General features: G+C 49.7%; 1 protein-coding gene across 6 annotated transcripts; it reads right to left on the bottom strand.

Annotated features, from left to right (window-relative positions):
- Positions 1-1,233: 1,233 nt before the first annotated feature.
- Positions 1,234-22,242, bottom strand: THRAP3 (thyroid hormone receptor associated protein 3). Of its 6 annotated transcripts, none has more exons than XM_042833869.1 (12): positions 22,144-22,242; positions 16,352-16,469; positions 13,376-13,536; positions 10,178-11,080; positions 8,571-9,308; positions 7,490-7,662; positions 6,821-6,932; positions 6,207-6,291; positions 3,975-4,159; positions 3,139-3,331; positions 2,507-2,656; positions 1,234-1,991 (listed from the first exon to the last, which is right to left on the bottom strand). In XM_042833869.1, exons 3-12 carry the CDS (start codon positions 13,510-13,512, stop codon positions 1,770-1,772), a joined length of 2,898 nt encoding a protein of 965 aa, XP_042689803.1. In that variant the 5' UTR covers positions 13,513-13,536; positions 16,352-16,469; positions 22,144-22,242; the 3' UTR covers positions 1,234-1,769. The 6 variants fall into 6 exon arrangements, with proteins under 6 accessions (XP_042689803.1, XP_042689801.1, XP_042689806.1 ...); XM_042833867.1 differs by having other exon boundaries at positions 16,385-16,469; XM_042833872.1 differs by having other exon boundaries at positions 2,507-2,653; positions 16,385-16,469.
- Positions 22,243-22,452: the final 210 nt, after the last annotated feature.

The raw sequence follows: 22,452 nt of genomic DNA, 5'->3' as shown, positions 1-22,452 counted from the left end.
ACATCTGCAGAGCAGGAGACTCCACCACCTCCCTGGGCAGCCCGTTCCAGAGGAGGAGGAGGAGGAGGAAGAGGCGCTGCTCCCTGCTCTGCTCCCATGCGGTGATGGGGCTGCCGGGGCCCCGCGCCCCCCAGCCGTGACTCTCAGCTTCAGTGGGGGCCACTGAGCTACGGAAACACAGCAGAGCTGAGCCCCAACCTCGAGCACGGGGGGCTGCGCGGAGCACAGAGGCCGCAGAGCAGCAGGGGGGCTGGGGGGGCTTCTGTACTCAGCAGTGAATTCTCCTGCAGCCGAAGGCCCCCAGCTGGTGACACTGAACCCATGGAAGAGGAGCACGAGCTGCAGCCCAAAGCCCTGCGCCCAACCACCAGCGGCGGGAGCAGGAGCTGCAGGAGCAGCGAGCACTGAGCTCCTTTTGTCCCGCGTCGGTTTAAGGGCTCAAATTCCAGCGAGAAGGAAAACACAGACTGCAAACCATCGCCCCACACCGGGCACAGCGGAGCTGCGCCTTCCTGTGCAGCGAGAGCCGTGCAAAAACCGCGCTGAGCATCAGCGGCGGCGACCAATGCTGTCCTCCACGGCTGAGGGGCACGGAGGTTTAATGCCAGAACGCAGCAGAGGGGGGAGGAGGGCTGGGCAGCACTGCGACACAGAAGCAAGCCGCTCCACCGCCTCGTTTTATTGCGTTTTATTTGCACGACCAACATCAGGGGTTTGCTAAAGAGGAGCTGCTCGAGTGGAAAGAAACCGAGCTGCAGCCGCTGCGTGCGGGGGGCAGCGGGGAGCAGAGCAGAGCCCTGAGCCCAGCGCTGCTGCCCTGGATTCTCCTTGGAAGCAGAAGCCAAAAAGCCACGCGTGGCCACGGCCGGGCAGAGCAGCAGAGATTTGCCTTCATTTTTATCAACAAATCAATTAAAAACATGGAAAAATCCTCGTCTGCGCTGCGTCGTTTGTAACCTGGGGCAGCGCTGAGGGGCCTTAGGGAAGCGTTAGCTGGGGGTCAGGGCAGCAGGGGGGACAGGGCAGGGGGGGCTGCAGGACACCAGGCCAAATGCACACCAACAGCAGGCAGAAAGGGGGCAGCTTTTCTTTTCCCTTTAAAATCACGCTCGTTTTGTTGCCTTTCAAACAAAACAAAACAAAGGAAAGAAACAGGCATTTTTGTAAGGCCCCAGAAGTCAACTGTCTCACATTAAAAAAAAAACCCATTTAAAAAAACCAAAATCATAGCAGTTTGGTCCCAACACGTTAACATTTAGATCTTTATTCACATGCTTCATCGCTTCTTACTTCAAGAACCAAAAAGAGTTTCCAAAATTATCATTTAATTGATGTTACTACACAAAGGCCTAAAAGGAGAGTATGAAATTAAAAAAAACAAAACGGAATACACAACAGGGGGGAAGAATGGGAACGGGCGAGAAAACCCCGAGCTGTACTACTTCAAATTAGAAAAGAGAAACAAAACCATCGACTATTGGACTACAGCTGGGCACAAACCCAACCCCGCGGCGCCTTCAAAGCCCGTTATCAAATCAACCCCCAGAACAAACACAGCCATGCCCCGAGGGCACGGGCAGAACGGCCAGGGCCTCACGCAGCACTCAGTCGGTGCCCGACGTCTTTGGGAAGAGGCTCTCCGTGCCCCAAGCACAAGGGATGCGGCTCGGCCGCACGGAGGGGCAGAGCTGTGAGAAGGCAGGGAACTCGGGGCTGTGTCAGGTCGTGGCAGAGCCCTCAGGGGCCGCTGGGCCTCTCCAGCGCCGCCGCTACTCGGCCGCCGACGGCAGGCTGTCCTTGTCCTCCCTGTTCTCCGCCCCGCTCTCGTCGTCTTCGATCTCTCCTTCTTCGCCGCTGAATTTATCGTGAGCCCATTTGGGGCTGGTGCTCGACTTCCTGAACATGAAACGCCCTCGGCCTCGTGGGAAGGCGCCGCGGCCGCGGCCTCTGCTCACCCACTTGTCGGCGCCTTCGCCCTCGCGGTCATCGTGCTGCAGGAGGAAGGCAGGGACAGCAGTGACACAGAGCAGGGGGGCAGCGGGGAGAAGGCGACCCCAGGCTGCCCAGAGAGAAGGCAGGCAGCGAAATGGAATCTAGGCTTGGTCGTGTGAGGCGCAGGATGGAAGGGTGAGGATCTCACGCACCCCAGATCGGGAAGAGAAACAAAGGAGCTGTGCTGCTTAAAACTCCCCCTTTGTCAAAGGGCCACCCGTGGGGTGACACCCTGCTACCAGCAGGAACAGCACAGGGCCACCAGGCAGGAAGCCGGAGTTCAGCGAGGGCAGAAGGGCCAAAAGCAGCACAGGCCGGCTCCTGCGACGCTGCACAAAGGCTTTGCCACTGAGAAATGGCATCTTACAATCAAATCTAGGGGCCAATTAAAGGCAAAGCAAGCTGCCATGAGCAGAGCTCCTCCTCAGCGGGGAGCCAGCAGCTTCCTGGTGGTCACGAGCACTGGGGCCGCCCCAGCCGTGCTGCTCAGCTGTCCCACACTCAGCACACGTACCAGGTAGTACTTCTTGCTCTTCGGCGTGTACTCGGGATCCCAATCCTCTTCTCTGCTTCTCTTCTGGAAGTCGTTGTTGCCACCACTGTTGCTGTTGTTGTTGCCTGAAAAGTTGCCTCTGCCCCATCCTCTCCCCCTCGCTCTGAACTGCTGTAAGAGCAAAACATGGAAGGAAAGTCAAACAGCTGCGATGCAGCACCGCTTCCCAGCAAGCCAGGAGCACCTGCAACCCTTCAATAACAGCTCACAGCATCTCATGGTTTTCAATCCCCACGGATGACATCACCCAGTACAGTTCATGTGGAGAGAGGTGTTTCCTGAGCACCCACAAGAAAGCATCCAACACGCACAGACTCCTGTGTACCCAAGGCACAAAGCTGAGCCTCCCCCCCCAGCCTACCCCACTGACGTACAGCAGCTTCCAGGCTGCACTCTGCACCTCGAGCTCAGCTGCCCGGCTGCGTTCCCAACAGCCTGGTTTGTGCTGCAGGTCTGCAGGGATCACATTCTGGCTCATCCACAACCAAGGACTTGCAGGCTTCACCATAACAGAACGCTTTAAGCGCAGCACGAGGCGCAGTGCCTGCCTCTGACTGCCCTGCAACTGACACCCGGGCTGGGGAAGCACTTACAAAGGTCCCTCGGGCTCTTCCTCTCTCATTTGGACCTGTGAATTCCTTAGTTCCAAGTCGGGACTTGTCAAAGCCTGTGGTGCTTTCCTCCCTCTCCTCAGGCTCCTCAGGATACTCCTCTGCTTTCACTGAATGCGAGGAGCGTGAGGACGATGAGCTGGACCTGGACCTCTCACGCACCCGTCGGTGTTTCCTGTTTCAGTGATAGGAAATAAGGGTGGGGAACAGCATCTGGATTAATCGCTCTGCAGTAACCTGATGGCTAACAAACTATTTTATCAGTGCCCCCATCGACACGATGCTTTCCTTTTCCTGCTATGGAAAGTCACAGTTCAACATCAGCTGTGACGTGCACATTTAGCTGAGGTCCCAGGGCTTCTCTGTCAAGATTCTGCTGCTTTTAAAGCACTGGTGCTGCCCGCTAGGAGATCAGCAGGCATCTGAGACCAACAGCCTCTCTCTCCTCTCAGTCTCCCTCCCAGGAGAAAGGCATTCATTCCCAGAGTTTTCCAGTCCCGTGGAAAAAAAAATCAAGCAAATAGAAAAGGACGAAATGAAACTTGAGGCAAAGTTACTTCAACGCTGCCACTGCCTACAGCTGGAGCAAGAAGAAAAAGGGACTTACCCACTGCGACACACGGCGCCTTCCCACTTCCCATTTACCTTTACCAGTTACTTTACGTTCCAGATAGACACAATGGCATCAAGAAGACACGCAGGGAACTCACTCACAGCAGTTATGTCACAGGTGCACAACCACAAATGCAGGCTGTCTCCAGCTCTTACAGCAGAAACACGAAATGCAGAAGGAAATGGCTGTGGGCTTTCCTACATACTTTTTCTTTGAGCCTTTGTGACTTTTCTCCGTTTTCTCAGCCGATCTTTCCCTCGAGTGACTCGAATCCCTGGACTCCACCGACTCTCTGGATTTATCACGTTTAAGATCTCTTTCCTTATGTTTTTTACGGCGCTCGATATCAAGGCGCAGGTCCACAGGGTCGTCCTTATATTTCCCTTCAGCCTACAAGGGCAGGGATGGGGAGAGTTCAGCACACTGACTTACAGCACCCCTAACTCAGCACCACTACTTTACTCCTGACTGCACAAACTCGTGGAGGGCAGGGGTTGATCTGAGTGCTATCGATGCTCCATCTTAAGGTGCGAAACGATGCACTGTCAGACTCAGTTTTTATCTGTTGGCTTCCCATCTTTCTACATGTTTAACTTTTGCCCTGTTTAAAACAGCACTAGAACAGCCTGCTCACAGGGGAACGCTGACACTTATGGGGCACCACAGCCAGTGAGATGAGAGCATCTTGGAAACCCAATCTGTGTGTGTGTGTGGCAGGACTGTGTGTGGCTGACTTCCAGCCAGCAGTGCTGGAAGGCCTGGGGACACTTCTTACAGGGCAGCAGCATCCAGCATGGCAGCAGGGCTCTACAAACTTAAGGAGAAGCAGCTGTTTGCCAGCTGGAGACACCTGGGGCAGCAATCATTGAGTGCTAAGAGGTGGAGGCCACTGGAAAACGCAGTGATCAGGTTGTTTATGTGGAAGAATCTCACTGGCGTGGGGCATGGAAGGTGCCAAAAATCCACCCTGCTCTAAGCAGCACCCAGCTCGTGGCCTCTGTATCTCTTAACAGTCAGCTACACAAGCTGGTGATGCTTGCTGGAGGAATGGCTGCTAAATGCAGAGCTGGTGCCTGTGGGAGAGGTGCAGCTGCATCCCCTGGGGCGCTGGGAGCTGCAGCCCTTGGGCCAGGCTCTGCTCTGGGTGCACAGCACCAGCAGCACTGACAGCACTGTGATTGTGCAGTGCTTTGGTGGCCAGCTGCACAGCACACACAGCAGCAACACAGCCCCACAGCAGCTGCTGCTGCACTGATCAGGAACTGCACGACTCGATACGCAGCACGAAGCAGATTAATGCCTCGAATTAAATACAAAAGGATTAGTCATTCTCTAGCTGTTAAACTTTTTACTTACATGAGGTTCTACCCACTTTTTTTTGGTTAAATAAAAATGTCAAATAACGCAGCAGTGGGAGCAGGCAGGTTTTGGTTGGGTGTTTTGGCTTTTTTTTTTTTGCTCTTCTGCTTTCCCCAGGCAAAGAGCTTTAATTTCTACTCTGAGAATGCAACTGCTCCCAACACGGTGGATGGCAGATAAGTGACAAAATCAGCAGCAGCTCCCTCATGTGGTACAGCAAACACCTATTGGGTTTGGGAGGGCACGTCTGTTTCACGGAGGGCTGGCGAGCTGTTTGGAAACCACGTTTATAACACACTCTGCCAAGCTGATGCTCAGAGTTCAGGCCCATCAAATCCATCTCACCATCGTCCATGTCAAGCCACAAGTGTTTGGAAAAAATCGAAAACAAATATGAAACAAGTAAGGTTTCAGCAGGACTGTTCAGAATCTCTTCAATGTCAACACGCACGAAGGTGAACACACAAAGGTTAAAACCCAGAACATCGCGTTAAGCCACTTCTAAGATGGTTTACAGGCAGCACCGGGGCTTAACGAGCTGCTCAGAGCTGCTAGCACTGCATTCCCCAAGGTCTGCTCTACACAGCAGGTGCTGAGCGTTAACTAACAGCAATCAACAGAAAGGTTGTTAGAACACCATTTATCACCCTCTTAACAGCTCATTTTGCTTAGCTCAGTATTTAGCTTTACTCTCCTCTCTTTGTCATGCACGTCTTTTTGAAAACATGGTTGGCAATATGGCATGTAGACAATTGATTTGATAATACTTACAAGCAGACAAATATCACAAAAAGTCTCTTCTCTCATCATGGGCACTTGTTCCAAAAATCCTCTCATTTTTCTCAAGCTCACCTCAATTGACTTTGGGGTCATTTACCATAGTCTAACCACTTCACAAAGGTTGTTGATACATTTTTAATAAAAATTAACCCTTTGTAGTTCATTTTTAGAATTATGCCCATCCTTAAAAGAAAAACACAAACTTAAGTAGAGAGTAATTTAAACAAAAACATCACTGTTAAGTTCATGCCCAATGCACTCATTTTGTTGAATTAAACTAATCAGAGTGACAGTTCACCTTGAAGCTGGGATCTCTGGAACTTTTCGATTCCTCTTGAGAGAATCCATGTTTTCTAAAAGTACTGGGAGAAATATCTATCCTCCTGAAAGCAAAGGAAGCACAGAGGTATCAGCTCGGTTACAGGACGACAGCAGACATGAGACTCAAGATTCACTTCAAAGGAGACTGTCAGATATTCCCAAAGGGACTGAAAACTCATTTTTTCCCACTTCTGATGAAGCTACAACAGAGCATCTTAAGTTCTCTGATCCAAGAGTTCTCCTGACGTGAAGTTATTGTTCACTAAGTATCTGTTCAAGTATCTTCCAGCTGTGGACAAAAAGACATTTCACTTTTTTCAAGCTGCTCATCCAATAACATCTAAAAGATGTCAGGAACTCAAACCACAGACCAAGGCACTGCCTCCCCTCCAGGGCATCTCTTCTGTTCCCAGATTTAAGAACTAACTTCCTTAGTCTCATCAGGGGCTGGGTGGGAGATCAGACACAACACCAAGCCACACCAGCTGCCCCCTCAGCCTGGCACAGATCCACCCATTTTCCCCTATTCTCCAGTGATTCCACAACGACTGCAGAGCTTAAGACCTGAACCCCCCCCGCCACACCACCAACCTGTGAATTTCAGGGCTCTTTTTATTTTTAGCTGCTTCTTGTTCCATTCCTTTCTTTAGGTATTTGGTAAAGCGTTCGTTCAGCGTCATTCCTGACGATCCAAAGTGATGCTCTGTTGGAGGGTTTGAGTAAACAATGCCACAACATTAATACCACTTTTGTAAAAAGAAAGAGCTCGTCAGTCCTACAGCTTGGTCAAATCTAACAATGGTTGTCTTCCACCACCTCAAGGGAAGTTTTACAGAAGGTACAGCCAGACTCTTCTCAGAGCTACATGATAAAAGGACAAGAGAGGATTACCACAGGCTGCAAGAGAAGTTCTGACCACATACAAGGAAAGCACTCCCCACCACCCCCCACCCCGACATGAACGCAGCTGAGCTGGAACATTTGAGCTCTACAGCACAGATTTTCAAAGTTCAACTGGACTCCGGATTCCACCCCAGCAACGTGATGCAAAGCACATGCTAGCACTGCTTGGAGCTGAGCTAGGTCTCTTAGAATCACCTCCACCCTGAATCATTCTATCACACCATCATTAGCTGCTTTTGTTGTCTACAACACATCCAGTAGAGAACAACTGTCAAGCATTCAGCAGAGCGCATGAAAAGCACTCGCATGGGGAACGCAGGGGAGCAAACCTTCGTTTGAGGACAGACTCTGACCCACCTCTGACATGATGGACTATAGTCACTATGTGTTGAGCAAACAGTTCAGAAGGGCTTCGCTGAGACTGAGCAGACTGAATATGATGAAATATGGAACGAAACTCCTGCTCTTTTTTGTTGCTGTGCACAAGGTCACGACACAGCTTGCGCTCCTGAGCCAGTATGCCGCTTGGACTGGAGAAACAAACAGGCCACACAAAACAGAACACAGGAATCAGGTTCAAGATGACCAACAGTTCAGAAGTCAGAAGCTGACTGTTTTTTTTTTGTAACGTCACACTACGAAATCACCTCAAAAAGCATTCAATAGCTTGAGCAGATTGCTTATTTCAATCCCTGAAATGCAGTGATCCAGGTTACCGTAATAATTCAGATCACCTGCTGCTCTGCAGCTGGAGGCAGCACGGACACAAACGCAGTGAGATACAACTCCTTCTGACACCACAGCTGGCTGCAATCCTCCGCTGCCGTTCTCAAATCCCAGGTTAACTTCTAACATCCCACACGAGCACATCAACACTTACTGGCTGCTTCTGTCCCAGCGCGCTCTCTGAAGTACACTGTACTGTCTTAAGATTTCTTGAAACAAGGCAGATGGCTGTCAATGCTTCCTAGAGTTTCGGTAATACTACGTTGAGAATATGTGTAAGTGCTCTCCAGAGGAAATGCCATTTAAGCTGCACTGTCATTTCACTGTACCTCTAATTTGCTATTAGCAAGAAGCCACTAAGCAGCCAACTCTTTCCAGAGGCCGCTGTAACACAGAAAATGATGCAGAAGCATTGACATTCTGAAATGGCCTTACATCTAGTTGTAGAAAAAAAATCAGGGAAAGTTATTTGACCTTTGTACTGTACCTTCAGCACCTGTAAAGCAGCAACCCCTCCAACCTCCCGCCATGCAGAGGGGCCACACAAGTCCTCCAGTGCCAGAACAAATCCAAGCTTCCGTCCACAAAAACCATACATTGTGATGTGATATTTATCCTGCCTCACAGCTCACACACAGGCAAAGGGGCTCCAGACCAGAAACAGGCAGCCCAAATCACCACTGCAGCAGCCCCAAACCACAGCACGACTTACCGCGCAAGATCTTCATCGAAGGAATCCATCCGAATATTGACCTGTGCCTCACGAGTGATGGAAAAGGAGGACTTGCCAGGAGCCAGCCCGTCTCCTTTGGAACCTGGCTTCTCCTTTACCTCGGAGGCTTTCCTCGGTGGGGGAGAAGAGCTTTTTTCCTGGCTCGTTTTATAAGTGGTCACCCTAAAATTCTTTTCAGGGACAAAGCCCCGGTGACCCGGCTCAGCTCTCTTGGACGCCGGCCTCTCTTCCTTTTTAGATCTCTCCGAATAGCTCTCCTCCTCCATCTCCTCAGACTTCCTCTGCTTCTCCTTCCCAGGTGGCAAGAACACCACACCTTCCCATTTGCCTTGCCTATCCTCCTCTTGACTTTTACTCGACGCCGCCACCACTTTAGACATAAATTTGGGCTCATCATCAAAATCCGAATCCTTACGGCTCTTTGCCTTTTCTTTCTTTTCCTGATCATCCGTTTCCTCCTTGCCATAATGACTTTCCTTGTGGAACTCTGGTGCCTTTGGCTTGTCAAAGTCATCTCGGAACTTGTAGCGCTTGGGCGACTGGCTGCCACGATATCCCTTCTCAGAATCTGCTTTGGATGCATAGGAATCAGATTTGGCCTTTCCGTCTGTTGATCCCTCAGAGAAATTCCCTTTCTCTTTATTTTTTTCCTTCTCCACGTTTGTCACTTTCTGATCTTTGTCTTTCCCGTTCTCTGCCTTCTGCTCTTCCAGATACCTGTGCAGAAAATACACATCGCTGTTAATTTCCTTACTGAGAGAGGCTAACATTCCAGTGAAAAGCAGCCAGATTTCACAGAACACCAAGCTATGCTTGTACAGAGGGCCCTCAGCAGTTAGGATGTACAGCAGATTTCTCAGCCTGGACTTAGGCTTTCAGATGTTGATAAATTCAACAGATGTACAATAAAATGGATATGCAGAGCTGATGAAATGAGGCTTACAACAAATAAGACAGCTTACCCACCGATGTATTTTAAGGAAAATAGTAACATCTTACCCAATTGGTTTGTTTACTTACAAACCTGCTTCGGGAGAACAACACATCAAAACTTTCAAACTGGGCTGTTCTGCTTTAAACAACATACTGGAAATAAAAGGCTCAAAAGCTACTTCAAATTTGGGATGCAAGTTTCATAGGTAAGCTAAATATTTCATGACAGACTGCAAATACAAATAAAAGCAAAAAGGTTAACAGAGGAGAATATTTACTTTGCTGGGAGAAGACAAAACACTCAGTGAGAACAATTCATCACAAGATAATTTAAAGCATCATGTTTTAAAGCAGTCACTAAGCAAAACCTGAGCTTTGAGGAAAGAGCAGTAAAGCCTAAGGACGTCAGTCCAGAGCTCTGGAAAGCCCAAGCCAGAGATTTCTCCTTTCCTTTTTTAAAGTTCAGACATCCCTGAGAGGGAATCGATGCAAAACAGCTTAAAGAATCGACTTGAAAGCACTTAGGAATGCTCCCATCCCCTGCACTCCCCGGACCTCAGCCCAGCTGCAGACACGAGCAGTGTGCAAGGGAGTGCCTGCCCATGCACAGCAACCCATCAGAGCGCTGCCACGCAAAGGAACACGCCACTTGCCTCTTGGAGAAGGCTCCCCCACCAGGAGCCGTGGTTTCCTCCTTCTGAGATGCACCATACATGGAACTGATGGGCGTCGGACTTTTGCACACAGGGCTCTTTCTTGTTGGGCTCAGACCCGACGAGCCGTGGTCAAACGGGCTCTGATGAGACCCTGCCTGAAAGGAGGCGCTGCTCTGTGAGGCAGAGCTCATCTGCGAGGGGTTGGACAGCGGGGAGCTCGACTTCTGCAACGGACTTGGCCGAGGAGAACGCCGCCTCACCACCACCGACTGCAGGGGGCTTTTTAACGCAGGGCTGCGTTCCCTGGGGCTGAGCTCAGGAGCAGCAGCTCTCGACGCCGAGCTGCTGCCGTAGGCCGACACGTCTTGCCACGGCTTTGATCCCTCAGACGCCTTGGCATCTTGAGCAGCTGCTCCCGAAAACGGCTGCTCCTTCGAATCGTCACCTTGGTTTTCTCCCGCGGCCTGAGACGCTCGGGCTTCCTTGGAAGATGACTTTTTGTCCTTCCCAGATTTACGCTTGGAAGACTCGACTCGGCTGTGGTTGGAGGAGGACCGAGAAGAGGAAGACCTCCTGGAGCGATCGGATGACGACTTATCAGAATTCCTGGAGTGACTTCTGGACCTCGGGGAAGGAGATCTTCTCTTGGGGGAGCGGGAGCGCGACCTCCCCCTGCGAGGGCTGTAAGCTTGGCGGTAGTTTTGCCAGTTAGACCTGTAGTTCCCATATCCTCCTCTGTTATATTGGCCCCACGGATAGAAGCCTCGATTCCGGCCTCGGAAATAATACGGTCTCCTGTATCCTCTGTTATGACCTCTGAAATCCCGGTTCTGATAGACTCTTGGATGGTTCCTTTCCCTGTTATGAGATGGAGAATACGACCTTGAACGGGACCTAGAACTGATAAAAAAACAAATACATCTTATTATTATTGGCACCACTTAATATCTGAAGTCTCATCTCCCACCTCCTGGCATCCTCGCTTATTTTGTACACTCCTAAAATTCTGACCGAGATGAGATACCAGTCCTTTGCATGGAAAGTCAAAGCACAACACACAAAGATGAGAAGGGCAGCACTGGAGCACACGGTGCACTGCTCTAGAGATCGAGTTCCAAAAGGTGAACCAGCTGCCACAGTTCCAATGCTCCAACAGAGGGATGCAACCCCACAGCCTGACGCCACGAGGGGGCAATGCTTGGCACTCCCTCTGCTCACTTCCTCCCGATTTGAAAGCTCTGGCTATTCAGAAAGAATGGAACTGAATCCAAGACAAGTCCAAAGCCTGCAAGGGAATTGATTTAAAAGACAAAACATTAAGGGGGGGAATTGTGTTGATGTCTCTACCACTCAAAAATTCAGAATTGCAGTTGTGTAACTGCTCAGAAGCCCCACAGTAGCTCAGGTTTCAATGCCATCTTTACAGCAAGGATTCCCCAGCTGGTGGAAAAAAAAACACAAACACAGTTATGCTGGAAGTCCGAGATTTTAAAATCAGAGAAAGTGCCCAGAAAACTGGGCTTAAGGAGGAAGGACTTTGCAAAATGGAACTGAAGCTATTTCCACACTCCCTTCTTATGTTAAGAGACCCACACAGCTCTGTCAAACACACACTGGTCGTGTGTATCTTCTGCAGCAATTCTACTAGCCCTGGCCAGCTAACACATCCTGCTTCAGCTCTAGAACACCCACTGCTATGCAACAGTTAAAGCCATAAAGAAAGCAAGAAACTTCAGGCAGACTGACGCAGCAAAAGAACTTAGAAACACAGCTGGTCTCCAGAAGGAAGAGCAGAATAATTGCTGTGACCCACGCTGCACAACCCAATGGATCCCTGTGCCAACAGACCACAGACTCACCTCAGCAAACGTCCCAGCACCACGCCAGAAGATCTGTCTGCACCAACACCCTCCATACTGATCTTTATTTAATGTTCTTTACAAAGCAGTAGATTCAGCAGCAGTACGAAGGAAACAACCATGCTGGCAAAAGCTGCCTTTGTTTTCAGCCACCACAGCTCCCTCACAGCTAGGCAGATCATCCCAAATGACACCGAGTTTTCCAGCATTCCCTCTGCAAAGAACTTGGTCTGATGGAAATCTCCGCCTCTGGCCGAGTTTTGTCATGCCCCCTCTCTCCAACTGCATGTTTGGTTCACTCTGCATTTTCAGAATCTCTAATTGTTAACAGTTGCAAGTGTTTACAAACTACTGGCTTCAGAAATGGTACTCCTTTAAGGTTACTGAAAAAGCAGCTGAACCCCATTATCCCCAGCCCAACGACAATCTCTTTGCCAGCTATAAAACACTCAGCTGAAAGGAAAGGAAAAGGCAGCCGTCCTGACAGCCGAGGAAGAAAGGGCCTTTAGCTGGCCTGACAGAAGCACTTCAGGGGGGCAAAAACAACTACATGAATATGTACTATTCATGTATACTATAATATAATGTATACTATACTATAATACTATATGAATATTATTGATTTCTCAAAGCTACATGCAACAAAATGAGCTTTCTCTACCCCACACATCCAGAATTTGTGCTTTTGTTAACTGACTGCTGTATGCTGAGGTGAAGGGCAGGGAAACAAACCAAAAAAAATTTGCCCCTATCTTTCCTAGTTGTGCCTATTAACTGACATGGAGACTCGACTGCATTTTTAAGACAGAAAAAGCATGCAACACGTGCAAAAGCCTCTCAAGTCTGGGATCAATTATATCAAAAGCTTAGAAAAATAAACTTGATATGTTTAACAACACAAAGGAGCATGTTTTGCTATGAATCTTCCCTGCTCTGACCACAGAACAGCTGAGGACCACTCACCAGGAACTGGCTGGGCATGGTCAGCAGGTGGTGAGAAATTTCACTCTGCACCACTTGTTCTATACATATAATAAACATGTATATATGAAATACATATTTTTAATCATCAATATTGTTTTCCCTTCCTCTTCTGTCCCATTAAACTGTCTTTAATCTCAACCCACGGTTTCACCTTCCCCAGTTCTCCCCCCCCCACCACTGCAGTGCTGAGCTGCCTGCAGGTTAAAGCACAACACGTCCGGGTTGGCAGGAAGCACCCAAAGACACAGGACACCATCCGTCCTAACAGGTAACCCCAGGCTTCCATGGGAAAGAAGCAAAGCTCCTGAGCAGGAGAGAGGAAAACCAGGCACACCCACAGACACACACTCACCTGAGCCTGCGCTTCCTCGAGCGTGAAACAGAGCGAGAACGGGAACGGGATTTGGAGAAGGAACGCGAGCGTGACCTCGACCCGGATCTCGAACGAGAAGAACGAGATCCAGATTTGGATTTGTTGGTTTTAGACATCTTGAGAGCAGCCGTCGGTCACACCTGGAGGAAACAGCGAAAGGAAGTCACTGGGACGGGGAGTCGCACCTCAGAGCTGGGGGAACAGGCGGCACCTGCAGCCCGACCTCCGCAGCCACGTGGAGCTCGGCGAGGCTGCAAACAGGGGCGCTTCAAGAGGCCGCCTGCTGACAGCCCCAGGCAGCTGAATTCAGAACAGAACATTTATTTCAGCTGAAGGAGGAAATCTGCAAAAAGAATAAAAGGTTTTAACCCAGAATATTTATGAATTTGAGCGCTACAGTTGAAAGCAACAAGTTAATGGGAAAACCAGAAACAGGCAGAGGCCATGCAGCTAGCTTAGGCATGACAACCTTTAAAGAGACATTTAATTTCAACCACATCACAGCAGTACAGACAGAACCAACAAGCACGTTTTGTGATCTCCTTCCCACAGGACCAGCGACAAACCAAATGCACCAGGGTGACAGGTCAGAACAGCTCTGGTGTCTCTTCTGTCCTGCAGTTACACTGCTTGCAATGGTTGACCTATTTAATCTCTGGTATCCAGCCATAAACAAAATTCCTTAGAATTTAACATTCGATCGTGTTGCAAAATATGCTCCAGGATTTGATTCCCTGCTGGTTTTTCTTTCAGTTTAGTTCTTCAGATGCTTTGGAAATGGAAAATGCTTTGGTCCCTGACCTGGAGAAGAGGAAGCAAACTCCACTCCCTGCCTCCTCAGATTAAGTTGCCCGTTGCTATTTGCATTCACAGAAACCCGAGAGCTCAGCTGCAGGCTAGCAAAGGAAGCAGATGCCAGGGAGAGCTGGTGTTGGGATTCTCGACTGTTCCACACAGGGGCTGGGATAAAGATCTGAACTCTGCAGCGCCACAGACAGTTGATTAAGCTGAGAAGAGAAACTGCACTCATTAATCAATATTTAAGTTTCATTCATAACATAGGAAGCCATTTATCTAGCATTGAACAGGCCACTGACTTCAGCCCACCATCTGCATCGTGTGCTTCACATGAAGGAAAGCAAGACTTCTGGAAGAGCACATCGTCATATCGTCAGGCAATTTTTGCATGAAAAGCCAGTAATGGTTTTGGAGAGGTTTCAGCAGGTGCTTCCCTCCCAGCACTGAGCACTCACATAGGAAACAGAGGACCATGCTGGTGCTGTGCTGAGAACTCTTGCTGTTTCCCTTGGCTTGGATTATACAGGCACTTAGTTCTATCAGATCACTGCTCTAACTTGAAAATTAATACCACAAAAAAGAAAAAAACCTCATTTCAAGCAGCTCAACTGACCATATACATTCCAGAGCCAACAGAGAGGAGCAGACATTTGTGGCCAGATAGGAATACCATCTTCAGCAGCTTGGCAGACCAATCAGGTTAAGACAATGAGGAAGCCAAAGAGGTGAACCACAGCCCAACATACACTGCCCTTACTAACATCACCAAACACGTAGTGAGGTCAGCTCTAATCCCTTCAACCCCTCCTGAAGCTGCTTACTCCTGTGCTGACAAATCAAGTCAAGGAACTGATCCAGCTGCAATGCCACTTAAAAAAAAGAAGCCAAGTCCAAGTCCTCAGAAGCCCAGAAAAGGACCTTAAAAGTATCACCTGCTTGAAGCCATTTATGTCTCTGCAGTTCACCTGGATTCAAGCACTTACTAGCTAAACATTAGCGTGGTACAAGTCCCAGAAGTTCCCTTGATTTTGTAGTTATTTTTAATCTTTGCCAGTGTTTTTCTAGTTGACACATTCCTAACCTGAGCTAATTCCTACTAGAATAGGAATCAAACTGCTGTGCTCTACAGCAACCTCAAGGTTAAGCAAACCCAGTGTCGGAGCCATTTCATCTCCCACATTAACAGGGAGTTGTAACCTTACTGCCATACACAGGCAGTCCTTCTAACTATTATTTACTAACTATTATTTACTTACTGAGATAAAACGTGTCCCTGTGCTGAAAAAAACTGCTCTGGGACACTCTGCTTTTACAGTGCTTCCTACCAATTGCTCTCACTTCAGACACAGCTGTAAAGGAAGTAAAGATGAGCTGTGAGAGCAGCGGTGCCCATCCACTTACCTCAGCGGTTCTGTTTCCCCACTGAAGATGGTGCTGGGCCCCCAGAGCACACACAGAGCCTCACACAATGTTTTGCAAAGCATTAGAAAGTAAAGTGTGGCTGCTCCTGAGTGGGAATTACAGCAGAAGCTGTGCTGACTCCACATTAGCAATCTGCTCTGACAGGGGTCACACTTCCTCCCTGCTTGCAGTGAGACAACTGCCTTCCCACAGCACCGACTCCCTCTACCTTAAAAGGGACACAATTGCATCTGCTGATCATCAGAAAGTTTTCAGATGGAGAACCAGCAGCCTGGAATCTTCTCATTGACAAAATTCCTTGCTTGGAGGCCATTACAAAATCAGAAGTTGGCCTTTTTCATTTCTAAGCCCTCTCACTGCAATCATACTCATGTAATGCAGTAATAGAGAATGCTCTCACTAAGCCACTTCAATGGACTTCGCCCAGAAAAACTTTGTCATGAAACAGTGTCAGCAAAGTTAATGTTTTATGGGCTTTATGTCTTCTGACAGAACTCGACTCTGCTCCAAGCAGTAAAAAAAAAATCACTGCCAAATCCACTACTGTCAGAAACTTCCTGTGGGTGCCCAGGCCTCACAACAGTTTTACGCTGCTTTTCAAGCAGCCACTGACTGAAATCAAAGCTTTGCACAGCATCACGGACAACAAAGAGAATCAACTGAGTTTAACTTGCAGCACGACCAGGAGCAAAGATGGTAGAAGTATGTTCCAAATCCCCAAACAGTTTTTACCACCTTTGAAGATCCTGTTTTCTGTCGCATGCCCACCTGCTCGAGCAGATTCACACTCTGCACCCTTCAACAGTCAGTTTTACTGTCTGAGTTGTGTCAAATATGAAACCAGGAAACAAACCTGAAATGAGAAGAGAACACATTGAAGCACTCAGTATTCACACGTTTATTTTCAGCTGTCAGCAAACAAAAGGAGCCAGCTTCCTCAATTCCAACATCAAGTGCAGCAGCCTTTGTCCCAGCCAAGATCCCTGCCTGCAACTTTAAAATCCCAGGAAACAGAAAGTCTGAGCAATTAGAAATGCAGTCCTCCAGCATCGTGCCATTTGCAGCTCCATAAAAACCACCACTGCCACGCTCCTTAATTCATCTGCGTGCCAGCAGAGGTAAGTGGCACCTGGGGATGTCAGGAGGTGGGGGTAAGAACTGACAAATGTTAGGTAAGACACAAGAATGAAAGATAGGAAATCAGAGGAGGCACCGAGCAGAACTCAGCAATAACCAACCACGACCTTCAGCACGGAAAAACTACAGATCACCCAGCACAGCACTGATGGCACCAGTTTCACTGCTGCAAACTGTGCCTTAGTGATGAGATCTGAGCTCATCGCAAGGAACCAGAGCTTAGCTTTCTCAAAGGGCAAATTAGAAAGACAAAAAAAAAAAGACCATGGCAATTCTGACTACCATAAATGCCTCCATCTCAGGTTGAAAGATGAAAACAATGTTCCTAAGTCAGCTAAGCACAGCTGCACTTCTCAGCACATGCTTCAAAGTTCATTAAGGGCTCAAAAAGAAGAGCAAGCACTCAGCCAGTGCTGACAGGAGGCTGATGACAGAAGTTACCTGTGCCCTACAACGACCCTCCATCCTCAGCAAGAACTCTGCTGGACAGCCTGCTCCAAAGATCCAGCACAGCACGTTCTACTCCAGTAGGTGCCAGACACGCTTCAGGGGACAAAAGTTATGATTACTCTGCCATGGTGAGAGAAGCATTCATTTGTCAATAGCTGCTCCAGTCTCTCTCTGCTCTGCTTTCAAAACTAAGATTTTCCTTCAAGTGTGTTTGAGGTTTCAGATAATTAAAAACAGATTCTATACAACGGCTGGAAAATTATTTATAGGTTCTTCCAATAAAGAGTGATTCTGCACATTGTTCTTTCGGACAAATCCCTTCCAAACTGCGTGACCAGCTGCAAACCTGTAGATGATTTTATTTCTGACACCAGTTCCTTGGCTACAAGCCGTTTGATACATCTTAGAGCTTTAAAAGCCTTGTGTTTTTGTGTGGCAGTGACAAGGAGCTCAAAGAAAAGGTCGATCAGATATCAGCATGTTTGCCTCTGAAACAGAAGTCAGCAGCTGGACTTCCTGGGGAGCATGGAAGAAAAACATCTACAATACGAAGGGAAAGGCTTCTCAGCATCTTGCTTCCAGACCCAAACCCGGGAACAGAAAGTCAGCAGAAAGTTCAGATCTTTCCCAGAAGCGACTGAGTTCTCGCTTAAGTAAAAAAAAGGGAATAAGAGATTTAAACTCACTGAGATAGTGACAAATGCTTGCATTTCACAAGCACAGTGAAGGATTCTGATGTCATCCAGTCACCCAATGTAGAAAGGGCTGAACGCAAATGCTTGCTCAGCGTATGCACAGATCCTGAACTCAGGAAACCAATCTCATCCACAGCCCTACAGGAGCAATTAACTGAAATAATTCATGCAGATAAACGGGGCTTGAAATAATCAGGTACACAACTCCCTCCAGACACCACGTATCCAACGCTGTTACGGCGCAGGTTGGACTCCTTAACACTGAGTCTAATTCTCCTGAGAGCAGGATTTCAGCTTACAGCTCCCTGAGCAGCGCTGTGTGCTCTCACAGCACAGAACCTACGGGGTTACTGGCCAAGCTTTCAGTCTCCCTTTCAAGATGACAATGAAATGCAGACAGCAAGGAGGACACACGCTGGCAGGCTGCAGAGCTGCAGCATCCTCCCATCCGGAGCTTTTCTTTCCCTGCCGCCACCTCACACAGCAAATCAGAGCAGGCTGAAGATGGCTGGGTGACGGAGCTGGGGGTGAAATTCGGAGCAGCTCCATTTGCTTGCACATCAAAGGAGCCACGAGAGGCTCCGTTACTCCTGCACAGGTACAGCAGGGGAGAACAGCACAGTGACAGCACAGAGGGGGCTGGCAGATCGCAGCTCTTGGGGCAGGACAGCATCAGCAGGGCACCCAGCATCCCACAGCCAGGCTGGGTGGCACTCAGGGCTTTTATTCTTTGTGTGGATGCCACAGCTTCCGGTTACCATGGAGCGAAACACTGCAAACACCATTCTCAGCTGGCATGAAATGTAATCCCATGATTTGACTATTCATAGCTCTGACACGATAAAGCTAAATTAAGCAGGAGCTCTTAACTTTCCCTGACCCAGTGGCAATGACTGCCCTGTCACTTAGCCCCTGCTAAGAGGGGATGATATTTCCCTTCATGCAAACGAGCTGTGGAGCGCAAACCCAGCCTGCCAGCCACCAACAAAATGGCACCTGCTTGTTCCAGCCACTGCCCCAAAGTGCAGCAGCAACCAGGGGAGGAACAAGATGAGCCCTTGTGCTGAACCTAACCTGCTCCCCTCCTTCATGAAAACCACTAAGGAGCCTGCAGCCACGCTTCCCCCTTGCAGAGCTGGGTCTTCTTGCTGAAAAAGAACCCACTGATAGCTGAATTATACTGAGCTATACGGATAAATGCACAGCAGCAGCTCTGTCACACAGAGCAATTCTCTGCGCCGTGATAATCCAGAAGAAACCAAATGACCCCAAAGCCTTGATATTTTGCTGGCACACCAAGCTATTAAACACACCTCAGCACGCATAAACTTCTCCAGATACGAGAAGTTCAAGGTCTGTGTAATGCTCCAGCAGTAACAAGTTCAGACACGGCTAAGTGCCATTTTGCCAACACAGAACCAAAAAGGCTGAGAAAGAAAAAAAAAAAAATAAAGCAAAATCTGCTGACTTGCATGGCTGAGCACTCATATCCTGGTGCTTTGTGCACGGAATGTTTTTGCTTCCTAACAGCATCAACCATGCTCCTCTGCAGCACACCGATCTCAAAAATCACTAACAAACTCACTGAACACAGACCTGGCTTCACCTGGATGACAAAATGTTTTCTTAAACAGAGTTTCATAAAGCTTCCTGGCTTAAATAAGCTGCAGAAAACAGCAGACAGCTAAATCACATTATCGTGACCCTGAGAGTAGGATGCCTATTTAGTTTGCAGTGCAGATCCTTTAGTCAGGGTAGAATTAGAAGCTCAGAAGTTCACTCCAGAGGTGCAGGGCTGCTCCTGGAGTCTCTGCACACAGAACAGCAGCACTAAGGAGCCCACAGAAACCTGCCCAGGCAGCCTTTGATGAAGGAATGAACTATGGTCCGGTTTTTCCCCCACAGCAGACTGTGTAAAGCAACACAGAACTAAGAATGAAAAGAGCAGAAAGGCACCAGCATAAACACAGACACTTCTACAGACAAGGAGCCACAAGCAGAGACAGGCATGGATTGAACACAGCACACACCTGCTGCCGTCAGCTACAGGCAGGCCACACAGCAGCCAGATTCACCACTGCTCTGCTCCCCTACAGCAACACCCTCAAGAGACAGCAGGAGGAACTTACACCGTGTCCTTGGTGCAGACAGGTCGCCTTTTCACTGTAAACTACCAGGTAAGCATCAAGAGCTTCTCACTTCCTTGTGCCTGGGTGAGAAAGGAGGCTAACTGAAAGGCCTGCAAGTCCACACAGCACCACGTCCTGCGAGGAAAACCCAGGTGGGAAGTGCAGAACTGAGCAGTGCTGCAGCTCAGCCCCCAGAACTCCGCAGCTCCCTGCTGTGCTGACAGCAGCACTCACAAATCCCATGTTCTCATACGTACAAGTGCATAAAACTCAGTAATATCTCAGGACACTGAGGCCTATCTGCTAGAGTACCGCCTTGAGAGCTACGTTTTTAGCAGGCTGTGCTAATTTAAGGCCTTCTGAGGTAACTCAGAAAACTAATTTGTTATACATGCCTCTCCCTACTCCTAATTTAGCTGAAACAAGAAGTTCACACTAAGGAGAATGTGAAACTAAAATATAAGAATCCAACAGGAAATCAGATATGATCACAAGGCCCTGGAGCCTGCCAAGTACTCTGGATCACAAAAGCCTGAATTTTTGACAGCTTTCTTTGCCAACTACCTGACTTTATCTGCAGTTAGATGGCCTAACAAGCAACGCAGCTCACAAAGCCAGCTGCTGCCTCACTGTGCTAAGCCCCTGCAAAGCGACAGAGCGAGCATTCAGAACTGCTGAGTTCCTCCAAACACTCTGCTATGCCTCAGTAACCATTTCTCCAGCCTCTACAACGCACTCCCTCGAAGGCAATTGGCAATTTCCAAAAGCCAACGCTTCTCAAACAAACGGAAATCAGGTTCCACAACCAACACCCACACAGAAGTCCTCCTCAGCCACAGCACTTGCCAGGAGCAAAAAACAAAAGACACATTGGAAACAGACCTAAAGTTTCACATCGGCCTTCCCATAAATTACATTAATTAACGATCTGCCCTCGCTACTAGAGGGAAGGAATATTGCAGGAGTCCTTTGCAGAGAGTAATTGGGTGATTGAGCTGGCCGTGCTCTTTGGGAAGCTTGCTGAGTGACCCAGCAGCCTCATGCACACAACGCTGAAGCAGCAGCTGACAGAGGCCCTCCTCCTTCCCCGCATTCAGCTAATGTACATCTACAATGCTTCCCAAGCAATTGGGCATACTGCTCTCTTCAATAATGCACGTTTGGGTGAGATGCATTAAGGCACACCAAGACAAGCACTTCTCTTACAACCAGCCTAAAAGAGGAGCACTCCTGCCAGATGGGCAAGGAGGAAGCACTGTGCAGTCCCTAACCCGGCACACCCCGTGTGGCAAACAGCTCACCCTGCACCTCTCAAGGTGCCAAACAGCCTTTCTCCTGAACTTATCGCATCACACGTATTTAGAAAGCTGTACAGGAGACAATTACAGCACTAATTATCCTGTGAAGATTTCACAATATCTTTAAAGGAGTCTGGAAAATTAACCTCTCCCAAGCAAATAAAGTTAGGATCACTCTCAAATTAGAGAAAAAGGCGATTCGAGGCACACACGTGTTTCTGTGCCCAGAGCCACGGCACGGCATCACCCAACTCCACAGAACCCCTCCGCCTACGAAACCCACCGTGCAGTCAGCGCTGAAGGGCTCCGAGCGCTGCCCATTCCCTTCCTCCCCCCCGGGCCCATCCGCCCGCGGGGCGATCCCGATGATGGGAGAAAGCGCCCAGAGGCCGGCTACAGGGCAAGGCTCGGGCGGAAAATGGGAATCCCCGGGTCGAGGAGCCCGGATGAGGCGCCGCGGAAAGGCCTGTGCCTGGAACGGCCCCAACCGGCCGTGTGCCGCCAGGAGGCGGCGCGGGGCCCGGCCCGGGCACGAGGGTTCCGGAGATCTCCGGGAGCGCCCTAAGCACCGCCCGGGGCTCCGCAGGCAGCACGTGGGACCCGGAGCTAGGATGAGGGGGGGGGGAGAGGGGGCGCCGCGGTGAGGCCCGGGATTGGGGGGGGAGGGAGGGGAGGGGCGGCGAACAAGGCCCGGCTCAGGAGGGGAGAACGAGAACGGCCCGTGCGCGTCGTGCCCGCGGGACGGGAGGAGAAAGAGGGGAAGGGGCCGACGGCGGAGCGAGGGAAGGGCGGCGCCACGTTGGGCCCGCGGCACTCACCGGACCCAACTCCGCCTGCGGCCTCCTCAGCGGCCAGGCGCCTCCACCTCCTCCTCACGCACTTCCGCTTCGCGCCCGCCCGCCGCCCGCACGCAGAGGCTGCCGGGAGGCGCAGTCCGAACCCCTACGGCGCTCCACCGCTAGCGGGGCGGGATGAACTGCATATCCCAGCGAGCCCTGCGCGTGGACGTGACGTCACTTCCGCTTCCTCCCTTGCCCGCCCCTCACGCCACCAAGAGGGCGCAGCTTCCGGCGGGAAGGCAGGCCGGGAAATGGCGGCGGTGCCGACGCTGTCGGTTCGCGCCCTGC

The sequence above is a fragment of the Centrocercus urophasianus genome, unplaced genomic scaffold, assembly GCF_019232065.1.
Source record: "Centrocercus urophasianus isolate 14NV4802_14NV808 unplaced genomic scaffold, USGS_Curo_1.0 seq_43, whole genome shotgun sequence".
NCBI classification, from domain to species: domain Eukaryota; kingdom Metazoa; phylum Chordata; class Aves; order Galliformes; family Phasianidae; genus Centrocercus; species Centrocercus urophasianus.
The sequence above is the reverse complement of the archived record's forward strand: the minus strand, read 5'-3'. Positions and strand labels throughout refer to the sequence as shown.

Excerpts from the sequence above, each read along its gene's own strand:
- THRAP3 (XM_042833869.1), bottom strand. The coding sequence starts at position 13,512 with ATGTCTAAAACCAACAAATCCAAATCTGGATCTCGTTCTTCTCGTTCG. Across the intron at positions 11,081-13,375 it reads TCGAGGAAGCGCAGGCTCAG|TTCTAGGTCCCGTTCAAGGT; the intron begins GTGAGTGTGTGT and ends TTTTTTTATCAG. Across the intron at positions 3,332-3,974 it reads CACAAAGGCTCAAAGAAAAA|GAAACACCGACGGGTGCGTG; the intron begins GTATGTAGGAAA and ends TCACTGAAACAG.